This window comes from Phragmites australis, chromosome 6 (assembly GCF_958298935.1).
Source record: "Phragmites australis chromosome 6, lpPhrAust1.1, whole genome shotgun sequence".
Taxonomy (NCBI): Eukaryota; Viridiplantae; Streptophyta; class Magnoliopsida; order Poales; family Poaceae; genus Phragmites; species Phragmites australis.
Window position 1 is genome coordinate 7,942,219 of NC_084926.1, and position 23,579 is coordinate 7,965,797.

General features: G+C 43.1%; 1 protein-coding gene and 1 pseudogene across 2 annotated transcripts; both read right to left on the bottom strand.

Annotated features, from left to right (window-relative positions):
* Positions 1-1,720: 1,720 nt before the first annotated feature.
* On the bottom strand, positions 1,721-6,819 carry LOC133921474 (probable transcription factor KAN2). Of its 2 annotated transcripts, none has more exons than XM_062366359.1 (6): positions 6,008-6,819; positions 5,838-5,914; positions 4,660-4,714; positions 4,359-4,518; positions 2,686-2,749; positions 1,721-2,447 (listed from the first exon to the last, which is right to left on the bottom strand). In XM_062366359.1, the coding sequence occupies exons 1-6, from the start codon at positions 6,573-6,575 to the stop codon at positions 2,331-2,333; spliced, it is 1,041 nt and encodes a 346-aa protein (XP_062222343.1). In that variant the 5' UTR covers positions 6,576-6,819; the 3' UTR covers positions 1,721-2,330. The 2 variants fall into 2 exon arrangements, with proteins under 2 accessions (XP_062222343.1, XP_062222344.1); XM_062366360.1 differs by lacking the exon at positions 1,721-2,447 and adding an exon at positions 2,475-2,569.
* Positions 6,820-17,143: 10,324 nt separating this feature from the next.
* LOC133922914 (uncharacterized) lies at positions 17,144-17,743 on the bottom strand (annotated as a pseudogene).
* Positions 17,744-23,579: the final 5,836 nt, after the last annotated feature.

The following is a 23,579-nucleotide window of genomic DNA, read 5'->3' on the forward strand; positions in this document are numbered from 1 at the left end:
AATATGGTCATTTGATCTATTTTCTTAATTCTTATATACAAGTCTAAAATGATCTACATTTACGATAGAAGAAAGTAACATATAAACCTGATTTTGTAGCAGTAATCCAAACAACCCGAGAAGGTAAAGGGAAATAAAAGAAAACGCTTTTGCTTCATCAAAGTCAGTGCGGATTCGAATGCAGGAGGTGAAACAAGGTAGCCGAGCAAGTGGCGCGGTCCAGTCCCTTCCACACAGACACGTATGCGACCTGTACCTGTACGTGTGTGTGACCAGAGGAGAGGACAGCCGCAGAGGTAGCCTACCCGGCCGAGCCTAGCCAAGCGCTGCGACCAAGTGTCTCTGCGTGCACACATGTGCGTGTCGCTTGCATGGATCCCGCGGAAATCACGCGACGCTGGATTGCTTTTTCTTTCTGTTCTTCTGGTGTGCATGGCTATGGCGTTCAATCACGCAAGCTCAGTCTGCTGCACTGCGCGGGCTATGTTGGGTTGCTTGTGCTTGTTGGTTTACGGCACTGAACCACTGAGGCTGCATGGCGACGGCCATGTGACTTGCCCGTCCTTCATGCTGATATGCAATGCAAGCATGTTTGTAGCTCAGAGAAGGGGGAATATATATTTGTTCAACCATCACAAATTGTAGGTTTGATTAAATTAAACCTGATATAGTAGAGCATATATAATGCTGAAAAAAGACACTTATGTAGTTAGATAGATCCAAGTTATATACTACAAAATTATAGCGCGGATTGATCCAAGAGCCAGGTCAGACTGATCAGGTTCAGTAGTTTCGAAATGGTAAATGCTGCGAGGCACTGGGCTCGGATATCGATCGATCCATGGGGGGCGGGGGAAGGAAACAAAAGTAGGCAGCTAGTGAAGAGGGTAAATGGTGGTGTTTGGATCAAGACTTTCCAAGAGAGGTCACCTCAGTCGGTCGATCAGGCGCGTCCATCCATCCATCAGGGATCAGCACGCGCTGCACCGTCGACTCGACGTCCCAACCTCCTCCTGAAAAGATTTGACTTCAGTTCCTTCCTCCACGCACACCTTTCCCCCTCTTCTTTATTGATTGACGCAGACAATTGCATGCATCCAGCCATGCACGGTGGCCATCGGCTTGTTCCCCAAATGGCCAAATCGACATGCCTTCTGACTGCTGTTGCAATTTGCTACTGCATGCATGCTCTTGTTCACATGTAAACGTATAGTGCACTATTTCTTTAATTAGTTTAATGTCGTACGAGACTTTTGAAGTAGCTCTGTGCGTGTTAGAGTCAGCTTTGTTCTGTAGGTACAAGCTTGACATACTTCTTGGCCTACATTACGTAGGTATGAACGGTTGAGAACCCTATTTCTGTCATTCAGGACATCTAGGGCACCATATAGTACCGTAGGTAGGATTCAGTTGTTCTTTCATTTCCAAAAAAGATCTAAACAAAGCCATGGCTACGTTCTACCTATGTAGGTTGATGCATCGATCAATCCTTCTAGCAGCAAAAGGAAGTTACATAGTACTGGTAGCTGTAGATCGAGCTTTTCTTTTCTTTTATAGAACTATAACCAAACGGCTTAATAATACTTTGCAAGAGAACCTTGCACTCAATTGCTTTACTGGTCACCTTTTGTTTCGCAAATGGACTACAAATCAGACCAGGTGGAACGCATGATATACCAATCCTGGGAAAGAATCTATTCCAGCCTCGAGAGCTACTAGAGCAAGAGGTACTACTCCTTGAGTCCGTGCATGGTTCATGACTCCATACATAAACGCGTATGAGCTCTCTTTACACACTTTTTGTGGCATAAGCATACAACAAAAGATGAAGCCTTTTTTTAACCTTGGCCGGCCAACCGGGCCATACCTAGCTCATGCATCTGCAGGAACACACACACACCTGACGTCTCTTCATGGGTACACCATCCAGAAGCAAGCAACGAGCATATGCATATGCCCTAGCTTTGAGCAGGCAGGGCAGCAAGCTACCTCTCGCTCTTGCCTGCTGCCTTTGATAAAGCCTATATACTAGCTATGTATCTACCACGCACATACAGGCATGCACACACATGCACGCACCAATGTCTCCCCCTATCTCCTTTTGCGCTTTGTTCCTAGATGGACGGTTGTCTCATCTTATTCTTTACTCCTAGCCTCTCTTTTCCTTTCTTCAAGCTTTGGTTCCCTTCACCAGCTACGTACGACCATATGGAGCACGCATGCATGCATATACATGCACCATCAGGTCATGTGGCTACTTAGACGCACTTTGATCTATGCAGCTAGCCTTCCAATCCTTAATTTTGATCAGTCGAAGTGTCGACGACGGATCATATTCGTCCTAGGGTGAAGTCTAGGTTCGGTTTCTTGCTGCTGAGCATCCCGGTTACTTGGAACGGCGACGAGTTGAGGTCGGAGACATCGTCAAGGCTTTGTGATTGCACGTCCTGCAATGTTGAGTGGACAACAAAGGAAGGGGTTAAAAGATCGGAAATGAGGTGGTAACTGTACTAACCGATTGCTCCTAAATGCTGCCGACAATATGCATTGATCATAGCTCAACAGGAAGCTGTCGAAAGACACATGAAACGAATGATCGCGGTTGCACTAACTAGCATTGCATCATGGGCATTGGTGAGGTATTGGAGATAATGATGAACTTGGTTTTGAAAAAGCAGGCTATACCTCGACGGATTTGATGTCGCCGGGAGTGGCATCTCTTGATATGTCATGGAACCAGGCACCCCTACTGCTCAAGCAAAGAAAGGAATTCAATCGTAAAAAAAAGATTATCATGGACTGGTCGAGAGAATCAAATGCCTTCATATCTTTTCATCAGTGGAGTCCATTGCGAGAATGAGAGGGAGAAAAAGGTAGGGAACAAAGCATGCAACGCCTACTTTCACTGTTAAGATGCTGTAAATGAAAGCCAACTTTATCATATCTGGGGCTAATTGGTGGTAAAAGTTGTGTATATGTTATTCTAGCTTATGCTACTCTCCTACCGTGTGATATGGCACACTGATCAATGCTTGCATATATGCATGCATGCACATACAGCATGTAGGTGCTACTAGTAAGGTTCGTGTACAAGACATAGATGCATCACTGGTACTCTGATCTACTACTACTATTTACTACCGTAGTACGTTTCTAGTGCACGATTGCTTGCATCCATACATACATGTATGTAACAACTATATAAAAGAGATCACGAGATTGTACATATCAATGTACGTTGCTTCTCATGTAGTTTCTCAAGATTCTACCCACAATGTCTCTTTGTAGTGGTGAAAAAATATGTGCATTTTGCTATAGCTATCTAGCATATATATTAATCAATCTTAAGAGCTTAATTAATTTATTCGAGAGATGATTGCACCATCATGGGGAGCAGATGGAACAAAGGTACGAGCCCTGGTGCTTTTTGTGAGCAATTGGAGGTGATTGTTATAATAAACAAGGAAAATGAGACAAAGGAATACTCCATTGTTTTGCCTAAAGTAGCTAGAAGATGACCAGGAGTAGTTTCAATCTAAAGGAGACGACTAGTTTGAATCTAAAGGATGTCGGAAATTGTGCATTAGCTGACTGTTCTTTAGAACATTGTTAAAATACTGCTGGCTATAGTACGTTTAATGTCACAGTTGATTTTTGTATGTAGAACATATACGTACTGCATGCAGAGATCTATGAGGCAGATGCTTACATGGGAAGTCTAAACATGTGAGTAGGTACATGTGTACTGTATTCGGAGAGTACTTTGTGCCTTTTACAGTAAACGGCTTTTTGATATGGACCTATACAATCGATTAGTCAAATAGTTACTCCTACGCAACTACACAAGAATGCAAGGTAGCTTTCCCTTTGTTTACTGCCTGAACCCTGAAATGGCTGCAATCAAGTACGAAGAGTCCAGTGCATGTAATTCGAGATCTCTAGCTCAGCTGATGACTATCACTACTGAAAATTTCAAAAAAAAGCTAATAGCTTGGATTTAGATGGAGTAGTGATGTGGCAAAGGTCTGATAATGGAATAGCAGTGGCGGACCTAGAATCAAAATATCTAAGTGTCCCATTTGTTAGACTAGAGATCTAGGTGTCCTATTTACTAGGTTAGAGGGTGTCCTATGAGGTTTGGTATATATGATGTATCACTGAAAAGCATAAAATTATCCAATGTCATGTACACCCCCTAACTTCAACGTGGGTCCGCCCCTTGGAGTGGTGCTTCATAGACATATTTTTATTATCAGATTAACAAAATGAAATGATGACTCGACCTCGTAAGATACATATAACATCAATAGATGACAAGCAGGAACTAAGAGGAAGCAATGGCGTTATATATATGGCACCTTATTGAAGAGTTGTTCCACAGAGCACACATGTTGGAACCATGCTCGTTGCCATCAGGGTTTGATTGCTGGGCAGACGACTCAGATCCGCTGGTGGTGTTGGTGACGTCGAACAGGTTGTCGTCGGGGATTTCTATAATCATTTTAGCAGCTTCTTGCCCTGCAAAATATTCTAGTAGCTTGTCACAAACTCTACTAGTCAGATAAATGTTAATTGATTTTTCTACACTGTTGCTGCTTCCTAGCTACTGGCACATACAAGTATGCATGATTTCTCTATCAAATGGATCATTGTACGAACCATAGGATGACGCAGCTGCTGGTTTGTGGTCAGTGGTCTTGATGGTCCGATACATCTGCAAGAACAATGGAGAAGGAAATTATATAAGACCGGTTCCCACAAAAAGATCCCATCTCCGTGTGACACGTGTCCTCTACTTCTCTCACATGTATTCAATCAGATCATTAGATCCAGAACGAACATTGTAGATCAGAGTCTTACAGAAACCTTTTCTATAGAGAGTCTCATATAATTTTCTTTCAATGGATATAACTAAAAAAAAAAATCTTGCAAACTAGGAACATCGAGAGTACATTAAAGTCAAAGGGGTACTGGTCTACAAAGAGGTCCAGTAAATAAGGCTGCACAAGCGGGGCATTGATGGTTCTATCAGCTACTATGCAGCACGCAGCAGCAGCAGCACCAGCCAGCAGCTCGAAGGGTAAGATTAATTATTGCGAAATGATATTGGGTTGTACTTGCCACCTCTTCTTGGGCAGTATGTGTATCAATGCTCCTGCTGGCTGCTGCTGCTGCTGCTGCTGCGTGCGCGCGTACGTATGTGCAACGATCCACGACGATGCCACCACGCACCATATCCATATGCATTGCAGCCCCTTCCCTCCTTCCAGTGTGGCTTTTAATGGCATGCATGCATTGCATGCTTTGTGCTGAACTGCTGATCTCGAGTTTTTATTGAAAAGCTGCGCCCCGTGTTGGAAAAGCTACATCTACAGTGTCGAGCCCCTCGCCTCCCCCTCTCTCTTTCTACCTGTTTCGCCCTCTAGTCTCTCTAGAGGGAGATGGGGGTGGTGATACGGGAGAGAGAAATTTACTGCTCGGCAAGTGAAGTGTAAAATGGCTATTCCATGCATGAGCTAGCTAGTAGCAGTACAAGTGAAACTGTAAAATGAGAAAAAGGTCAACTTTTTCAAGGAATAAATGAGTATAGCTAGTTGTATGTACTACGTATTGCCTCTTCCATATTAAGGTTTAGCTTGTACTCTTTATTTAGGAAAAAACATTAGAAGCAAGATCTGTACGTTAAGGAGAGAGAGGATGAACATTCATAAACGAAAGCATGTGCAAGAAGAATGCAAAACATGTTCCTAGGGGAGAAGAAACTAGTGCCAGTAGAGGTTCATTCCGAGTTGAAACTAACCCAATTAAGGACTAAAAATTTAGTTGATTCCCCTCACCTGCAAGTGCGACTTTACATGGGCTAAGGTCAGATCCTTGACGTCCATTAGCTCAAGAACTGACTTGGGTGTAGCTCCTGCACAAGCGAAAGCATCAGAAATATACTACGGGGCCATTCACCAAGCGCGAGCGAGCTAGACAAAGGAGAAGAGCGAGCGCGGGCGCATACTCTCGTGGCCCCCCAGCAGCTCGACTGCGTGGACGAACCGCGCGTGCAGCGACGTCGTCCACCGCATCCTCGGCGCGCGCGCGCCCCGCTTCGCCGGCGCCGACGCGAGCCGCAGCGCGGCCTTGGGACACCTCGGCCCGCCGGCGGCCGCGGCGTGGCCCATGCCGATCGCGTCGTAGCAATGCTGCTGCTGCTGGTGGTGCGGGTGGGGGTGGCTTTGGAGCAAGGGGAGCCCTTGCGAGGTGTTGTACACGGGGATGCCACGGATGGGCCTCATCGAAACCAAGTCGCGGAGGCCGCTCGCCTCCGGGAGGATGGGCTGGGTGTGGTGCAAGAACGGGAGGTGGCCCGAGCCCTGATGATGCACGGCGGCCGCCGGGTGGACGCCGACGGCTGTCGGCGCCGAGGAGGCGATGGCGAATGGAGCTGTCGTGGCTGTGGCTGCTGATGTTGTTGCCGGCGAGGTGTTGTCTAGAGCTCTCTTCCAAAACCCTAAGTCCATTGGCTTGGTGGCTGGGGAAGGGCTGATCTGCAGCTGCAGGTCTGGGTGTGCTGGGAACAGCTCCATTTTCTTGTTCTTGTGATTTGTATGAAAAAAATTGGTGTATTTTGTTGAAGAGAGGAGGGAGAAATATGGCTGTTGTGTTGTGCCTGATTTGGTTGGGGAGCAAGGAAATTGAGGAGGAGGAGGATTTCTAGAGAGTGAGAGAGCAGGAGTTCAGAATGGGTGTGGGAGGAGGGGTTGGGGGGGGGGGGGAGGGGGGATGGAATGCAAAGGACAGGAGTGTTTGTTTGTATGTGTATGTGCAGTGTGAAAAAGAGGTGTGTAGCTTGTTGCTTGAAGGTGGTCTATGATGGAAGGTATAGACAGCTCTTTTGTTTTCTTTCCACTCCCCCCCTCCTCTTCGCTTATTTTTCCTCCATACACGCACTTTTGGGGGTGTCTCGGGGGCAGATTGCTGTGGGAGAATGACGCTTTTGATACCATGTTGCGTGAGGGAAGAGAAGGGAATGTGAGAGGTGAGGTAACATTCCTTTTTCAGGCTATATGCGGCTGTATGCTTTTTCTTTCTGATAATGAACGTCATGTAGTGTAACTGCTGGGTGCATACCTATTCTTGTGGGCTTGGTTCTAACTAAGTGGTCAAAGTTGAAAGAAGTGTACAGGAGTGATTTATGCGCCAACCGTTAGATAGCACAAGAAGGGTTGGGAACTGGTTAAAGAGCTCCTATCAACCACGTTCGGTTAAGTTATTTTTATTTTTAAGATTTAAAACCTATGTGATTTACATTGAGACTCCTACTAACCTGTCTCCTCCATGTCTCTCCTAGTTTCCTTCCCGTTCACCTCTCAATTGTTGTGTCCATCACCACCTTGCGCACATCCTTATCTATCCTGATGTGAACCTTACCAGTTGTGTTGTCGGGCGGAATTTACCTTGACTTTAGCCAGCGTTGACACCTACGATGACCTACTTTCAACCGCCACTGAAGCAGCTACCCCACTCTTCCATACGGGTGGTACGCCTCTTGTTGCCACCCTTCACTCTTATATGGCACCATAAGCCTATTGTGTGATGGATATGGTGGCAACAAAGTTGGAATTACACACGTTGATTGGCAGATGAAATAGAAAGATAACTCCATAGGAAAAAAAGGTTTACGTTGAAAATATATCTGATTGATTTGAAGTTCTCAAATTTACTACGTAACAACTTAAACCATCTAGTTTAAAATTTGATTTTTGCTTATTTATTTTTTAAATAAGAGTTAAAACATTTTTAACTCCTACTTGAAAGTTTGATTTTTTTCCGTTTGATTGGATTCGATAGTTAAAGTTATATATCTGGTAGGTAAAGTGTTGATGTAAATTATCTAGCTAAAGCTTGAGTGAATATGCATATGCCATCGTTAATTACATCCCTCCTCCTGAACTTACAATCGTCGCCATCATCGCCCTCCTCACGGATCCGGCGAGGCTTCCTCCCATCACACGCATGCAGCGGATCCAAGCAAGAGGGCGAGGGTGAGGGCAAGATCCATGACAACTGAATCCGGGGTGAAGTGAGCGGAGGAGCGGGAAATGTGAGGCTTTGGCACGGGTGCGACCTCTTCCATGGCCTCCTCTCCTCCACGCTTCAACGGCGGCCGCACGCTCCTCGGCTTCCATGGTGGTTGTGTGCTCCTCGGCTTCCACACCGGCCACACACTCCTCGGCTTCAATGGCGGCTGCATGCTCCTCAGCTTCCACGCCAATCGCGTGCTCCATAGTGGCCACACGCTCCTCGTCTTCCATGACAACCGTGTGTGTTGTGGCGGTGCTTCGGGGAAGCTCGAGCTCGACGATGTGTGTGTAATCCAAGTTGTGGGGTGGTGAGGTGCCTCATCGGCAAGCTTGAGCAATAGTGGGTGCCAACGAGCGGCGGTGGAGCTCCCGAGGGGGGCGGGAGCGACGCCCATGATTTTTTTGTTTCCTAAAAATACCAATACAGCCGATGAACAATAGTCAACACTACTACAGAAATGGTCAAAAGTAGCGGCACATCGTCGAGGAGTGTGTCACTGAAGATATATCAGTACCTGTTCTTAACCTCTCACGCCCGAACAGTGATGGAGCCGCTAAAAACCGGAACTGATAGTTTGTATTAGTGTCGATTCTAGTCACAACCGGCATTGATAGTTCATCTAGACCCAAAAATTTAATCCATTCTAATTTTGGCTTGACCAAACATCCGGCTCCAACTATTAGTGCCGGTTCTAGTCACAACCGACACTGATAGTCTATATGGACCCAAAAATTTGTTTCAATCTAATTTTTGCTCGAGCAAGTCCCGCTGCAGATATTTTTCTCGACTCTTCTCTCGTGCAATCTCTCAAACTCTCATCTCTCTCTCTATCTCTCCTCTCTTTCTCTCTCGTACTTGGCAGCACAACAGGTCTCCATCTTCGGTGGGGACGAGGTAGGCCAAGAACGCAGCAGCACAAGCAGCCGCTAAGCTAGCCAAGCCCACCCGATTCGGCCCCTCCTGCTCCTGCCCGCTCTCTAGATCCCGGAGCCATTGTCAGTTCCGCGCTCAGATTCCTAAGCTCGTCTCCTAGATCTAGCTTCACTCATCCAAATTCTGTTCTTGTTAGCAAAGAGGTAGTTTTGACCGAAAAAGCCCGGTTCTTGGCTGCTTCTTGGTGTTTTTACTGCGTTTGCTCGATCGAAATGTGATCTTTCCAATGGCGCAGGAGCTGTTCAGAGCCGCTCAAGCCTGCTCGCATTGTTGATCGTGTGTTTGGTCAAAGAGTTGGTTGATTCGTTCACAGCCTGCTCGCTTCCTCATCTAGAGAGCTCAGTTGGGAGAGTGTCAGACTGAAGATCTGAAGGTCGCATATTCGATCCACTCTTACCACATTCTTCTGTTTTTAAACACGATTCTCTTCTTTGTAATCTAGATACTATTGCATATATGTGTTCTCCATATGAAATATAGTTGGCAGATTCTTTTGCGTTGTTGTGTGGACGAGATAAGACAATTCTTGCGTTGTTGTATTAAATTTGATTGTGAGATGTGTTGTATGGATGAGATGTGTTTGATTTGAGCACACAACGGCGGTGATGAGTGCCGGATCATTTATTTTTTGGTTCCCGAAACCTTTTCACTGCAACAACTAGCAGTGAAAAGTATTTTTAGTGCTGGTTCCAGACTTGGCACTGATAGTCATCATAAACTGAGATGAGGCAATAGTGTTGAGGTCGTCAACATAAACTGAGATGATGCAAAATCCAGTGAGGGATTTCTTGATGAAGACATAAAGACAATCATTGTTGTTAAAGTAACCCTTCAGAAGAAGGAACTCACTTAGTCAGTTGTATCATATTCTACTCGACTGTAGCCTAGAGTGACTTTTGCAACTTTACACAAAACATGTTATGATTTACCTTTGGATTTGGAATCTTAAGCCCTTCAAGGACTTTCATGTATATACCTGAATCAAGTGACCCATATAGATAAGCGGTCAGAACATCCATTAATTGCATGAATAAGTCCATTTGAACCGCCAATGAGATTAAGTATCGGAACATTGTTCCACCCATACTGGATAATAAGTTTAATCATAATTGATACCGGGCTTAAGTCCATTTGAACCCTTATGCTACAAGCCTCGCTTTGTATCTTACCACCTCATTATTTTCATTTCTTTTCCAAAGAAAAACTCATTTCGATCCAACAGGGAAAACATTTAGAGTAGGTATTACAAATGTAAATACCCATCTTTTAGCAAGCGAGCTCAATTCTGCCTCAATAGCCTGCTTCCATTTGATCCAGTCTGAGCACTTAAGGCACTTTGCTATGGTCTTAGGTGCTGGATCTACCTCGAGGTTTTTGGCAATATTTGAGGAGAAATAGATGTTGACAATGTAGTCTTACGGTTATAAGATTCTCCTAAATCGATATAGTTTGTGGAAATTTCATGCACTTCCTCTAACTCCTCAGGATTTCCCATCACCATGGAGTTAGGTTGTTCTAATGTCCCAGCACCAAGATTAGTGAGCACAATTGTGTTAGGCTCTGGATGAAGAGCATCCAACCGGTGTCTATCAACAATAGGTTGATTTTTATTTACTGGCTTAGAAGATATCTTCCTTTGCTTCCATGATTGCTTTTTAGAAGCATTATTTGCAACCGGATTTCTCCCTCTCTTACTGGGATTTGGGAGATGAGTGGTTTTATAAGTTACCTCCACTCTTTCAGGTGCCTTCCCTGCATGAATATGAGACTTTATGACACCCTTGTGGTCAGTAAATGCATCTGGTAAGTTATTTGCAAGATGTTGCAAATTTATGATCATCTAAACTTCTTGTTCAGATTCTAAAGTACATGGATCTAAAGATTGAAAGCCAGTGGTATTTCAATTTATTTCTCAGGATTCTTTATGGTACAAATATCACCCTAATGTCAGGAAATTATCTTCATCGAAGATACAATCAGCGTACTAGGCTATAAATAAGTCCATTGTTAGAGGCTCAAGGTATTTAATAATTGATGAAGAATTATACCCCACATATACACCCAATCTTCTATGGGGCCCATTGAAGTAAGATGTGGTGATAGAATCAATACATACACAACGCGATCGAAATTTCATAGATGAGAAATACTTGGTTGATTTCTACGTACTATTTGCAACGGGGAGTTGCATGATCTGCAGTTGGTCTGATTTGAATCAAATTTACAACATGCAGGACCGCATTACCCCAACATGATGTAGGAAATTTGCATTTCTATAAAAGTGGCCGAGCAATCCATTCTATTCTCTTGATAAGAGTTTCAGCAAGACCATTTTGAGTATGAATATATGGTACTAAATGCTCTAGAGTAATATTTAGAGCCATGCAATAATCATTAAATGCCCGTGAAGAGAATTCAGCGACATTGTCCATTCTAATGGACTTTATCCTTTATTCAGGACAATTAGCTTGTAATTTGATAATAGCTATTAATTTTGCAAATGCATGGTTATGTGTGGATAAGAGGCACACATGGGACCTTCGAGTAAATGCATCAATAAACAATATGAAGTACCTGAAGGGTCCAGATTAGGTTGAATTGGACCACATATATCTTCTTGAATACGTTTAAGGAAATTAATATGTTCATATTTACTTTTAAAGTAAGAATGCCTTAAAATTAACTTCTTTGTGGCATAGGTGGTGCACATAAAATCATATGGTTATGGGAATATTGCAATATTTATGTTGTGACCAACATAATTGTGAATTGTTTTTCTCATCATCCTAGTTCTGGGATGGCCAAAGTGATTATGCCAAGTCTTAAACTTATCAGAGTTTGAAAAATTATTTTAAACGCAACATGTGTTACGGATGTAATGCACGTATAGTACAATCTAGATGATAATGAGGAAAATTTCTGGAGTACCTCCTTGTTAAATCCATTGTATTTGATGAGAAACAGGAATTCTTCACCATTCTCGGTTTGAGTTTCAATATGGAAGCCATTAAGATGAATGTCTTTATAACTGAGTAACATACGTGTTAAATCAGGATACAAGAGTGTATCCGCGATTACTAATTTTGTACCCATAGGGAGTCTTATTGTGGCTCGACTCAATCCCACAATCAACGCATCGCGGCCGGCGATGGTCATAACATTTTCATGTTTCTTATGTAATGTATGGAAATATTTTTGCTCCCGTAAAAATGTATTAATTGTACAGCTATCCACTAAATAAATTTCTTCTTCCTCCATCTGGTTGCGTCCCATAAAAGATTCTATATATATAAAAGGAGAAATTTTAGTAGGAATTTAACTCATATATAGAATAGAGTGATGATATTATTTAATACATGTCAAAGGTACATGTTTGGATACAAACGATACAATATACAACAATTAATAAGACAATTTTAGGCTAATCACAACTAGAATGATGAGTATGTATTGGGAATAAAATTCTACGATCATATCATCCACATTGAGGGGGTCATCCTTCTTCTGATGAACCATATCTTGATTGTTCAGAGGAACATCTTGAGAAGATCCCGTGACCATATCATCTGCAGATTGTTCATTGAAGTGTGCCTCAAATTTGTCTCCATGAACTTGCTTGTCTTTCCCAATAGAATTGAGATATAAATCCACCAAGTGCCTAGGAAGCCGACATATGCTTGTACAATGATTCTTACATTCACAACACTGACAAACTTGAGAGTTGTCTTTGGTATTATTCTTGAATTTGCCTTTACCTTCGGCGATGTCATGCCTTTTCTGCATATTAGAAGACTTCCACTTTCATTTACCCTTATTGTTGTTTTGTTTATGGCCACAAAATTTATTAGTATTATGAGTATTAGCATGTACTTCAGGAAGTGGAGCAGCATCCGTTGGGTGGTTCTAATGATGCTTTATAAGAAGTTCATCATGTTTCTCCACCTGAAGCAATGTATATATTAACTCGGAGTACTTAATGTATTTTTGTTGGTGATATTGTTGTTGCAATACCTGAAACAACATATGAAAAGTGCATAAAGTCTTTTCAATCATGTCATAATTCGATACTATTTGACCACGTAACTTCAGCTTGGTGCAGATTTTGTGAACCTGAGAGTTGTAATCTGCTACAAATTTGAAACCTTTAAAGCGAAGTAGAGACCAGTCGCGTGGAGCTTCTAGTAAGATGACATATTTCTGTTGCTCATAATGCTCCTTGAGGGTGGTCCATAGAGCTAGCGGATCTTCCTCCATGACATACTCATTTTTTAGTCAGGGTGAAGGTGATGACACAGAAAAACCAAAGTAGCATATTTAGAATGGTTAGGCATTGGAGGTGCATTCTCCGGCTATGGAGTTATGATGGAAAGGATCTGCTGGGCAACCAAACTAAATTTGACATCTTGTGCCCAAGTCAAGTAATTGTTGCCATCCATAGCAAATTCTGGAAAATTCTTCTTAGGAAGATTAGTCATGTCCTATATGAAATGACATGTATTAATTTACTCGAATGTTGTAATTGCTTGTATAAAAATACAAGATGTCTAAAAAGATAAGTGATGTAGACCTTGATATAGTACAAGCAATAAATCACTGCTATAATATTAGACTCTATTCGCGATGGAATAGGTGACAGTAGTCACTGCCAACATATAGGCTCTGTACAAAATGTGGGACTGACATATTGAAGGTAGTCACTAAAATAGTGTAGACCTCGCACTATTGGGCGAGATAACTCATTGCTATTGATATGGACTTCGTCCAATTAAGGTGGATGACGCTATAGTTGCAGCTAATATCAAAGTCTTCAATACCTTTTGCTATGCCAACATTATAAAAGGTAATCATCAATTAAATAACATTTTTCTAATTTTTTTAAAATTATTTAAGCTGATGCTTAAATAAATAAAGACGAAAAAAGTATTCCAAAAAGAGGCTATAAGAGGTTGCATGGAATAAGCAAGTGTGTATTAAACATCAATATATTGAACATATTACATAGGTAATATGATTACGATACACTAATACACAATATTCTGCAATTATTTGAAGTCTAAGGACTAAAGTGCAGAAAGTACAATATGATCTATGTTGACAATGGAAGCACGTAAAGGTAGAAAACACAAAGGGTTTATTTGCAAAGTGCGCTATCCTTGGCATGGCCCACAACCCACTAGAGGTGGTGCCCTATTGCTGAGGTGCAACCCATCAACTTATCTTGGCACAGCCCACATGAGGTGACAGCCTACCGCTGAGGCACAGCTCGTAGAGGCGACACGATGTGGCCTGCTGGCTTTCGTACCCTGCTTGCGCGGCCCACTAAGGCGACGGCCAGGCACGGCTTGTCGATGTGGCGCAACCCAAGTCGTCAGGGCGCCACATAAAAGGGGACAGGGAGACCTATTAGGGTTACGATACCCAGCCTCCCCCTGTGCACCGATACACAAATACGGCGGCACCACCCAGCTGCCTTGAGGCCATCAGACATCGTAGATCCACCGTAGGAGCCACCACGTGTATGCCATCGTCGAACCGAAGATGCGACTAGCCAGCCATTGGCTTGAGTATCACGTGGTGGTGATGTAGCCCACCCAATGTTTGAGCATGCCACCCGACGATGGAGTGCCCCGCCTGATCGGCGATTCGGCACATCAGGCCAGTGATAGGTTGGCCATCGACATGCACCACCACCCCCTCTCTCACCTCAGGGGCGGAGCCAGCCTAGGGCCGACCACCGGCGTGCTTCACGTGGGTGGCTGCCACCACCGCCTAGGAAGTAAGAGAGCACACCGTCGATGAGACCAAGGCATGTGGGAGTCCATGGGCGGCAAAACCTTGGCTACCGATTGGCCACAACGATAGAGGTGTGGCGAAGCCGGTGATAGTGAGGAAGCGTATCCACCAAGGGGGCAGAGACGAAGACGATGAGGAGCACCGGTGAGGAGGATCCATTCACGAACATCGATGATGGGGCCCCAGCCGCGGGTGTCGACGAGAAGGTCGCAGCCATGTGCACCGGTGAGGAGGGGTTGCCATATACATCGGTGAGGGGGATCCAGCCGCTGGTGTGGATGAAGGGGACACGACCACATGCGTCAAAGGCGCATGCTATGGAGCATCAGCGCCCTCGAGTGCACGCAGTGCCACTAGTCCATGCTATGGACAACACGCATACCATGGACGGGGCATCACGACATCGAGGGTAGACGCGCGGTTGGAGAAGTGGGTGTTGTCGCTATTGAGGACACAACCTGAGGGGCTGGCCGATGAGTCGCATTCAGGGCAGTGCGGAGGATCATGGCCAGCCCGTACAGAGGAGACCGACCATCACAACTGAGGAGGTGCACTCGGGGTGCACGGCAACGATGACGATGATTCCAACGGCAACGTGCACAATAAAGCGGCAATAAGGGACAAATGAGACGAAGGATCGAAGCCTCTAGAGCCATCAAAGAGAAAAGAACATCTCAAGTTGACGATGGTGAGGGCTCCATCTTTGTGCTTACCGTGGGATGGGCTCAATGTTCTTTCTTCCTTCCTTTGTGATGTCGTTCTTCTTCTCGGTTGGCCGATGATCAATGGATCAAGCAAGTGCGTGATAACATGTTAGAACTTAAGATCGACACAATAGAAATATAGATTGTAATAAAGTTTGATTGATTCATTTCATTGATACATTGTATATTTATATATAGTATATATATGTCTATTGGGGGTATCCCTTCCCAACAGGCGGCAAGACATGCAACCGCCTATGATGGTTGTTGGTGGATCGAGCAACCGCAACATAGATGATCCTGCTATGCATTCTTAAAATTACAAGGATGGGAGCCTTGTCGTGCATGGAATCTTCGCGCCACATGCGAATGCAGACACAGCAAATGTGCGTGTCAAAAATGGACATGTGTGCATTAGATCCATCGAATACGCGGCTGCAGTGCACGAAAAGCACATAGCTGCCGGTCTGGTCATGCTCATGCAAGCGTAAGTACATGCATGACTGGTAAATTAATCCAGCCGGTAAGCTAAATCTGCCGTAACGCTCGCGACCCATCAATTATTTACCGACCGGCTGCTTTAGTTCCACCAGGACCTAAAAGAGCCAAGGATCTCCCAGGCACATACCAGGCACGAATTGAACATTCTTCTAGGACATACATGACGTGATGCGATGTATCTCGCACAGTAACATGACAAGTGCCTTTGGGATAACACTAATCGAGCAGGGGGTACGAACCACATAGGGATAAGGTTAGCACTAGAGGAAAGCACGAATGCGGTGGCGCACAAGACATATTGTACTGCCTCAAGCTAGCAGTAGTGACACATGACAGATATGGAGAGAGAAGAGCTAATCGGTCCGTCAGGCCCACCATTTATTAATTGGACATGGCTAATGTCCACACGTGCATCCTAAGATCAATTTTTCCTCACACTCTAAATTAGGAAACAACTTAATTAAGTGTCTTCCTAATCTAGTCAATTAGTCGATTAGGCACCTCCGCACATAAGAGCGCGCCTACACCAGCACGGAGGACATGCAGTAATGTCGTGCCCGAACCTTCCACCATGTCTCTCTTCCTCCACACCGCCTCCCCCTTAGGAACATTCATCCATGAACTATTTTTTGCGATGCATTTTTTGCCCAAACAAAAGGTTGGCACATGATGTTGAGGAAACATTGTCTGCACGATCTCCACCCTTTCCATTCCTAATCAAGGCATGCACCGAGAGAAAGGAGGGAAGCAACACTGAGAAGTGATATAGGAAGCGAGACGCGTTCGTGTGGATGAGAATACCACCCGTTCTTCCCCTATTCAACAAGAAAACATAAAAAAACAATTTTGTTGAAATGTGCAGGCAGTCAGACTGGATTCAGAAAGCAAAATAGAAATGATGTTAAGATAGATTAGATAAATCTTCTCCGTGTTTTGAACAAAAACCAAAGAAAGTTGTGAGAAATAGAATCCGAAAAATCATGAACCAGTGAACAAATCATCAGAGGTAAAAATCCAATGTAGTAAATTAGTAGGCATTGCGTAATTCCTAAAAGCAAATAAATATTCAGACAGAAGCAATTCGGTATAATCTTTCGAGAAATTGGTGCAATCTGAAAAGCAAATCGATTATGCAAATTTCAAAAGCAAATCCATGTTAATCTTAAGGCATCTTCTAGGCTAATTGGCACATCAGAAAAGCAAACGATGATGTGTGACACACCGATCTCCACCGTCAGCTTGCTGCAATAACTCTCGCCCTGTACCACCATCAACATGATGAATCCACGGTAGTTTCTCAACGACCAATTGGTGAAGTTGCCGCTGCCCCTGGGGCTGCATCTCGGCGTGCCTCCCCGACTAAGGGGCTGCGCTGCGGCGAGGTCGATGGTGAACTTGTCGCCCTTGGATGCGGGGATGGAGGACTCGGCCAGGGAGACAGCATGGTCCATGCTGGGGTGAGGAGATCGAAGTGGTAGCCCAAGCTATCGGACGTGCCGCGACACCGCGCTCATGCTAGCACAGTAGCACTCAAAGCAAACCCATGGGCTCCCAAGCACTGTCACCGATCGGACGGAGGACGAGCCATGTGCTAGGGTTGGAGCGGCTCACACGATCCGTCCCCCCGGCTAGGGCACTAACAGTGTGACCATGGATGCCATCGTCACAGGGGAGCCCGACAGGTCATGGACCGTCACCGACCACCCCTTCCATTCCTTCCCCACCACCTCGCGCTCCAACGGAGGTGGATGGGTGCACCATCCTAGAGCCCCTGCTAGCAGAGGTGGCAGCTCAACGCCACATGGAAAATGCAAATCGAATCGATTTGGAAATGGGAACAGACGGGAAAATGCAAAATCAAATTGATTTTGGGATGGGAACAAAGGGGAAAAGGCAAATCGAAGAACTCACCTTCTTGTGAGCCACTCCCCGCTTCAGATACCCCAATCCACTGCATCAAAAGCACGTCGCTCAAATCCACCTCCAAATCGATGAAAGCACCGTAAACCACTCCCGATTCTTATTTCCATCCCCAAAACTGGATCAAGCACAAAAACAAAGCGCTAATCAAATCAATTTTGTGGCAAGCAATAGGAATCTCATGCAAACGAGAGAGGAGATAGAAAGACACAAACCTAGAGAGAGAAGAGAGCCCGACAAAATGAACCGGTTCGGCTCTATCCAGAAAACTTCCCCGTCTCATTAGCTTCTCCAGAAATTGATGATTGGTTTCAATGATACGTGGGCAATTTTGATCTTGCATTTTTTTCTAGACAAATTTACAAATGCTTGAAAATATACCATACTAATAAAGTATATTTCATAACAAATCTAAGAATACAAAAAGTTTTAAATATTTATAAACTTTTTATAAAAAATATAAGATTAAAATTACTGCAGTAAAAATCCGATAACAAATAAACAAAAACGAAAGTAGTATAATAGAACGCTGCCATGCGTACCACCACATCGTCCGACCTACATATAACCAAGACACATATATAGCAGCAATGCATGGGTGCAGAGGCCATGTCTTGTGCCTTGATCGTACGCGGGTCAGACAATCCTACACATAGCACTTAACTAGATGGGTTTGTTGCTGTTCTAGAATTGATCTTTGCAGCAACACCTCCAAATCAATGCGCCCATCTGTTACTGGACGCTGAAAGTAAAGTGAAAGCGATTCCCCGGCCGCCTTTCTGTGTGACATGTGCAAAGTCTATGGCAGGGAGACATGCACGCATTGCTTAAGAAAGCTATAGCAATGGTAACATAAGAACAATCTCCAACATCACGCCATGTGCACGGATGGAGACAACAGCGAGACCTCACCAACCGCATGGGCCTGGCCGGAGTTGTAAATGTGAGGTGGAGTCACACACATAACGCCCAAGGAACGGGTGACCTGCATCGCCTGCCCATTACCAAGCGGTGCATGCCTCGTGGCCGGTTGGCCCCACCCATCATAAGGCTACAGCCAGCAGGACCCCACCGTCCGTGGCCCGGTCCAGCTACCGACAGTCAAAATCACACCTTGCTTACAGTTTGACCATTTTGTAGCAGTAGAAGGGTACTCTCTCTGGTTATAAATATAGGTTATTTTAAATTTATGTATAATAATTAAAAAAGTAGATCAAATGATTTTATTATCTTTCATTTATTCTACATTGAAAAAGATAACTTATTTATTTGTGAGAGTAGTAGTATTTATTAAACAAAGGTTTGATGGGAACAAAAGAGAAAAAATATATAGAAGTTCGAGAATAACTTATATTTAGAGAATAGTTGAGGATGCTAAAACAAACTACATTTACGATTAAAGAAGTATATATTAGTGTACTATTCAACCCTGGTTAATATACTGGTACTGTTGCAGTGTACTGTGGCAGCCTATTTTCTGTTTTTATCTTTGTGCTGACTGTAGTGAACACCCATACCTAGGGCATCTGCAAGTATTGTGGATTTGATAATCAGGACACCGGGTTCCATCCACAGACAGGATGAATACTTAATCCATGATGTGGACATGGAGAAATGACTAATCAGTCAAACGCCAAAAAAAAATATGCTGCGACCTGCGAGGGTACATTACTACTGCATTAAGTAATTCATGAACTGACAATAGAAGCCACTACAGAACAAATCTGATTTGATCTAGTAAGTAGGAATAGGATATGATGATGCCGACAACGAGCATGATTGTATAATGATTACTATATTAACAAGGCGCGTCTACTTAGGCCAATAGCTGTTTTGTTCAGGGAAGATATGGATGACTAAGCAGATGTAGTTAGACCCAATCAACAGCACAAGAAGTACTGTATCTGTTTTCTTTGCAAATAATGGACAAGCTAATAGGGATGGTACAACATGGCTGCATGCTGTAAATCAGATCGGCTCAGCCACAAGGTTTTTGGTGATGTTAGTCTCGCTTGAATTGCAAGGTCCAGACTGAGCCATACATGTGAACTGTACTATCCTAGTTCTGCAGTTTCTACAGAAGCAGACTAAAGCTTTTAATTCTTGGGTCCTAGAGAACTTTCAGACCTAAACCAGCCAGCATAACTCAGTAGGCATGCCATTAACCTTGAAGTTTTATAGTTCTACAGTGCTTCACTACCATAGAACAGATGAAGTGTCACTGTATGTCACTGATAAAATAACCATAGACAGTTGATAAGACATATATGATGTGTATATAACTTGACCGCCTTTTGGGTGTACCAGAATCACAGTTTTACATATACATCTGTTTCTATCATACGGACATGAACGGAGTTTAGAAAAAAAAACTCGTTTGTGATATTGTCACGAACGATTTCTTATAAGATCCGTCTGTGTTTGTATGGTAGATATAAATGGGTTTTCTAAAAAAATCATATGTAGTTAAAAAAACCTAAGTATTATTTTAAATTTGGCATCTAGCTCTTCAGCTTTCCACTACCCCCATAGATACAAACCGCTTGTCTCACTCACTAAAGCGACGGAAAGTTCATCTCTCTCTTTCTCCTTGTTGCCACTCGAGCTCCTTCCGCAAAGGTTTTTTAGGGTTTATTTTCACGAGAGAGGTTTGAGATCTAACTCCGAATCCCCTTCCATTCACGGAGGTGAGTATGGTTTGCAATGCAGTTTTGTTAGGATTTGATTCAATATGTGTACTGAGGGTAACGTGGTGTTTATGTGTTCCAGATCTGTAATAGAATGTCTTTATTCATTACTATCAAACGCTGGAAGGATAGGGTTGATCCTATGGCTGCTTCCACGGTCCAGATGCTTGGCGCCAATTTCGATCCTATGGAATATGTGTTCTTCGCTGCTGTGAAGAGCACTACCATGGACCCAGTTTTATGCTGTGAATCGTGTTATATTATCTTTTGTTCATGATGGAAATCTCTTTTGATGTTCGTCACAGTGAAGATATTTTTGTGAATTGTAATACTACTTTGATCCGTCATCTTTTACTTAACAAGGGTAGGAGATTTGGAAGAATGTAGTTTGGTTCTAGCATATGACTGAGTTAGTCAGGATATAGCCTGATTTGGATAACAACGAGATGATGATTGAAGACAATACTTGGATTGAGATTGTGATGAAAGATAGATGGCTTAGATAATGTCAATCATCTCATCCTTCTAGAAGATCAGACAATATAATTAGGGATTATGTATAGGTTTATGTTCTGTTCTGAACAATATGTGATGCTTAGATTGTGCAAACAATGTATTATGTGTGTGTGTGCGCGCTCTTATGTGTTATATATCTATGTGATGTATGCCATATCATGAAAGCAACTAGGAAGAAAATTGGTTTCTCAGGGGGAAGAGTCACACAAATGGTTTTTTAAAAAAAACATATGTGACAATTTATATAGATATGTTCCAACAAAAACTGTATGACATTTAATATGTATAGGTGGATTTTCAGAAAAATCCATCTATGTGTATTGCAAAATTGATTTGTGCGTAGTTATATTATAAACGCATATCTTATTTAAAAAACTTGACCGACGTTAGAGGAACTAGGTGCCATTATCAATAAGAAAAAATAAACACTCAAATTTGTGTCGAAGAGAACTTGAACCTAGGTGGTCTAAGTGTATATTCACACTCTCAACCAACTGAGATAGCTTAGTTCCTCGCATGTCTTATTTAGACCTATATATGTAGCTCTGATACAAATAAAGTTATAATCATTTATAACAAACTCAATATTATAGATATATTTATAGAAATGAAAGGAGTTTAAAATACGTACGTCATAATCCGTTTTGAGTAGTGCGTGGTACTATACTAGTACTCCTGTACACATGAACTACCAAGGTCTATGCATATCTGTGTTTGCTCCATTGTACTGAGCAGTGAGCAGGTAGGTCAAGATATGTATGCCTTGAACTCTGTGGCCTTTAATGGATGTCTACTTCCAGAGTGTGGTCACATCTTGTTGAGGATTTTGGTAACCATTCATGACCAGGCAGAGGCCATGCAACGATTTACTCAATAAGGTACGCATCAGTGTCCATTAGCTGCATAGCATGGTCATGGACCTATGGTGAGGCCACAAGCCCACAACGGCGTCGAAAATATTGGAATGAAGCATCATCTGGCTTACAAGTCTACCATGAACTTAAATCGAGCAGATGTGCATGCAAAGGGAAAGTGGGAAGCCAAGATATGACTTGATAGGCCCACTCTATTAAACCACATGTAAGTTACTCTCTCCGTTTCTATATGTTTGTCCACATCCACTATTACATAAAAAAAAAATACTAAAATCGAGTGAAAAAATACAATAAGATAACCATGCTACCCCTAATCAATGCAAACATGAGAGCAAGTAACACATCAGCGTTAAAGTAAATGCATGCGTGCACTCAAGGGTATAGCAGTAAAATAGATCATAAAGCATTTTTGTTACCGCAATAGATAAATAATTTAAGATAGATACTCGTTACTGTAAAATTTGTTACTGTACGACGTCAGAGAACTGTAGCACCTCTCACGAATTACTATACACCTCTGACGTTGCTCCACCAACGTCAGAGGAACCGGTTCCCCCAAAATATAGACAAACATTGTGAAACGAAGGTAGTAGCAGCAGGCATAAGACCATACGAGTATGCCTAGCTTGAGTTGTTAGCATCCTGGGCAACAGGGGTGCCAGCAGAGAACAACACCAGATCTTCATCATTGTAAGTTGGAGTTTTCACAATAGTAGAACAGTACAAAATAGTGATTTTTCACGATTTTGTAAAAAAACAATCAAGTCAGTTACCCATAAAATAGCCTGGCTCCACCCCTGCTGGGCAATAAGCACATGGAAAAAGTGAAGGATGGTACTTTGTCCTAAAAGTCTTTAGACACCTAGAGTATGAGCATGGTGTCAACTGTGTGAGACACTTAGAGTATTCAGACGTGTCCGATGAGCAGACGTATTCAATTGCTATATTATATCGGAAGATTATTTTCTTCAATTAGCCTAGACAGTAGAACCACGGTCGTTTCTTAATTAGGATATGGAACAATCACCTTTAAACAAGATTCATAAATAAGAGATGGCATGAAACATTGAAACTAAAAGCATCCGAGGCGCACTTACATTTTATATGAAGCATATCTTCACCTTAATGTTGAGCCCTAGCGAATCAGGAAATCGAGTCTTTATCATCAGGATGAGGCTGACATGATAGCCGAATAGAAAACAACAGAACATGTACAAAGTGCAGTATTCTTGGGTCTTGGCAAGCTTCAGTCAGCACTCAGCAGTTAATCATCGTCGACATGGGAGAGTGGCAGCAAAGAGAATCCGTCTTTTTTACTGGTCTTTAAAGACATGCGATGATTTGATGACATGCATTTTTTTAGAACATGCACAAAAGAATGGAAAGTGAATAGGCAAAGTAAGAAAGATATCAAATCTTTCCATAAGATCCAATCATTAGTTTTTCGTGAAGGACTAGCCTCTTTACCAATGTAAAGCCGTGATAGCCGTGTAAAAATCATACCAAACTACCGAGTTAATGGCTCTTATATGCCCTCACTGCGTTTTCAGTAACTGAACAGGTGGAGCGGATTGCCC

Coding starts and splice junctions, on each gene's coding strand:
- LOC133921474 (XM_062366359.1), bottom strand. CDS start 6,575: ATGGAGCTGTTCCCAGCACACCCAGACCTGCAGCTGCAGATCAGCCCT. Junction 4,519..4,659: donor AGCAGCTGCGTCATCCTATG/GTTCGTACAATG, acceptor AATATTTTGCAG/GGCAAGAAGCTGCTAAAATG. Junction 2,448..2,685: donor GCGACATCAAATCCGTCGAG/GTATAGCCTGCT, acceptor TCAACATTGCAG/GACGTGCAATCACAAAGCCT.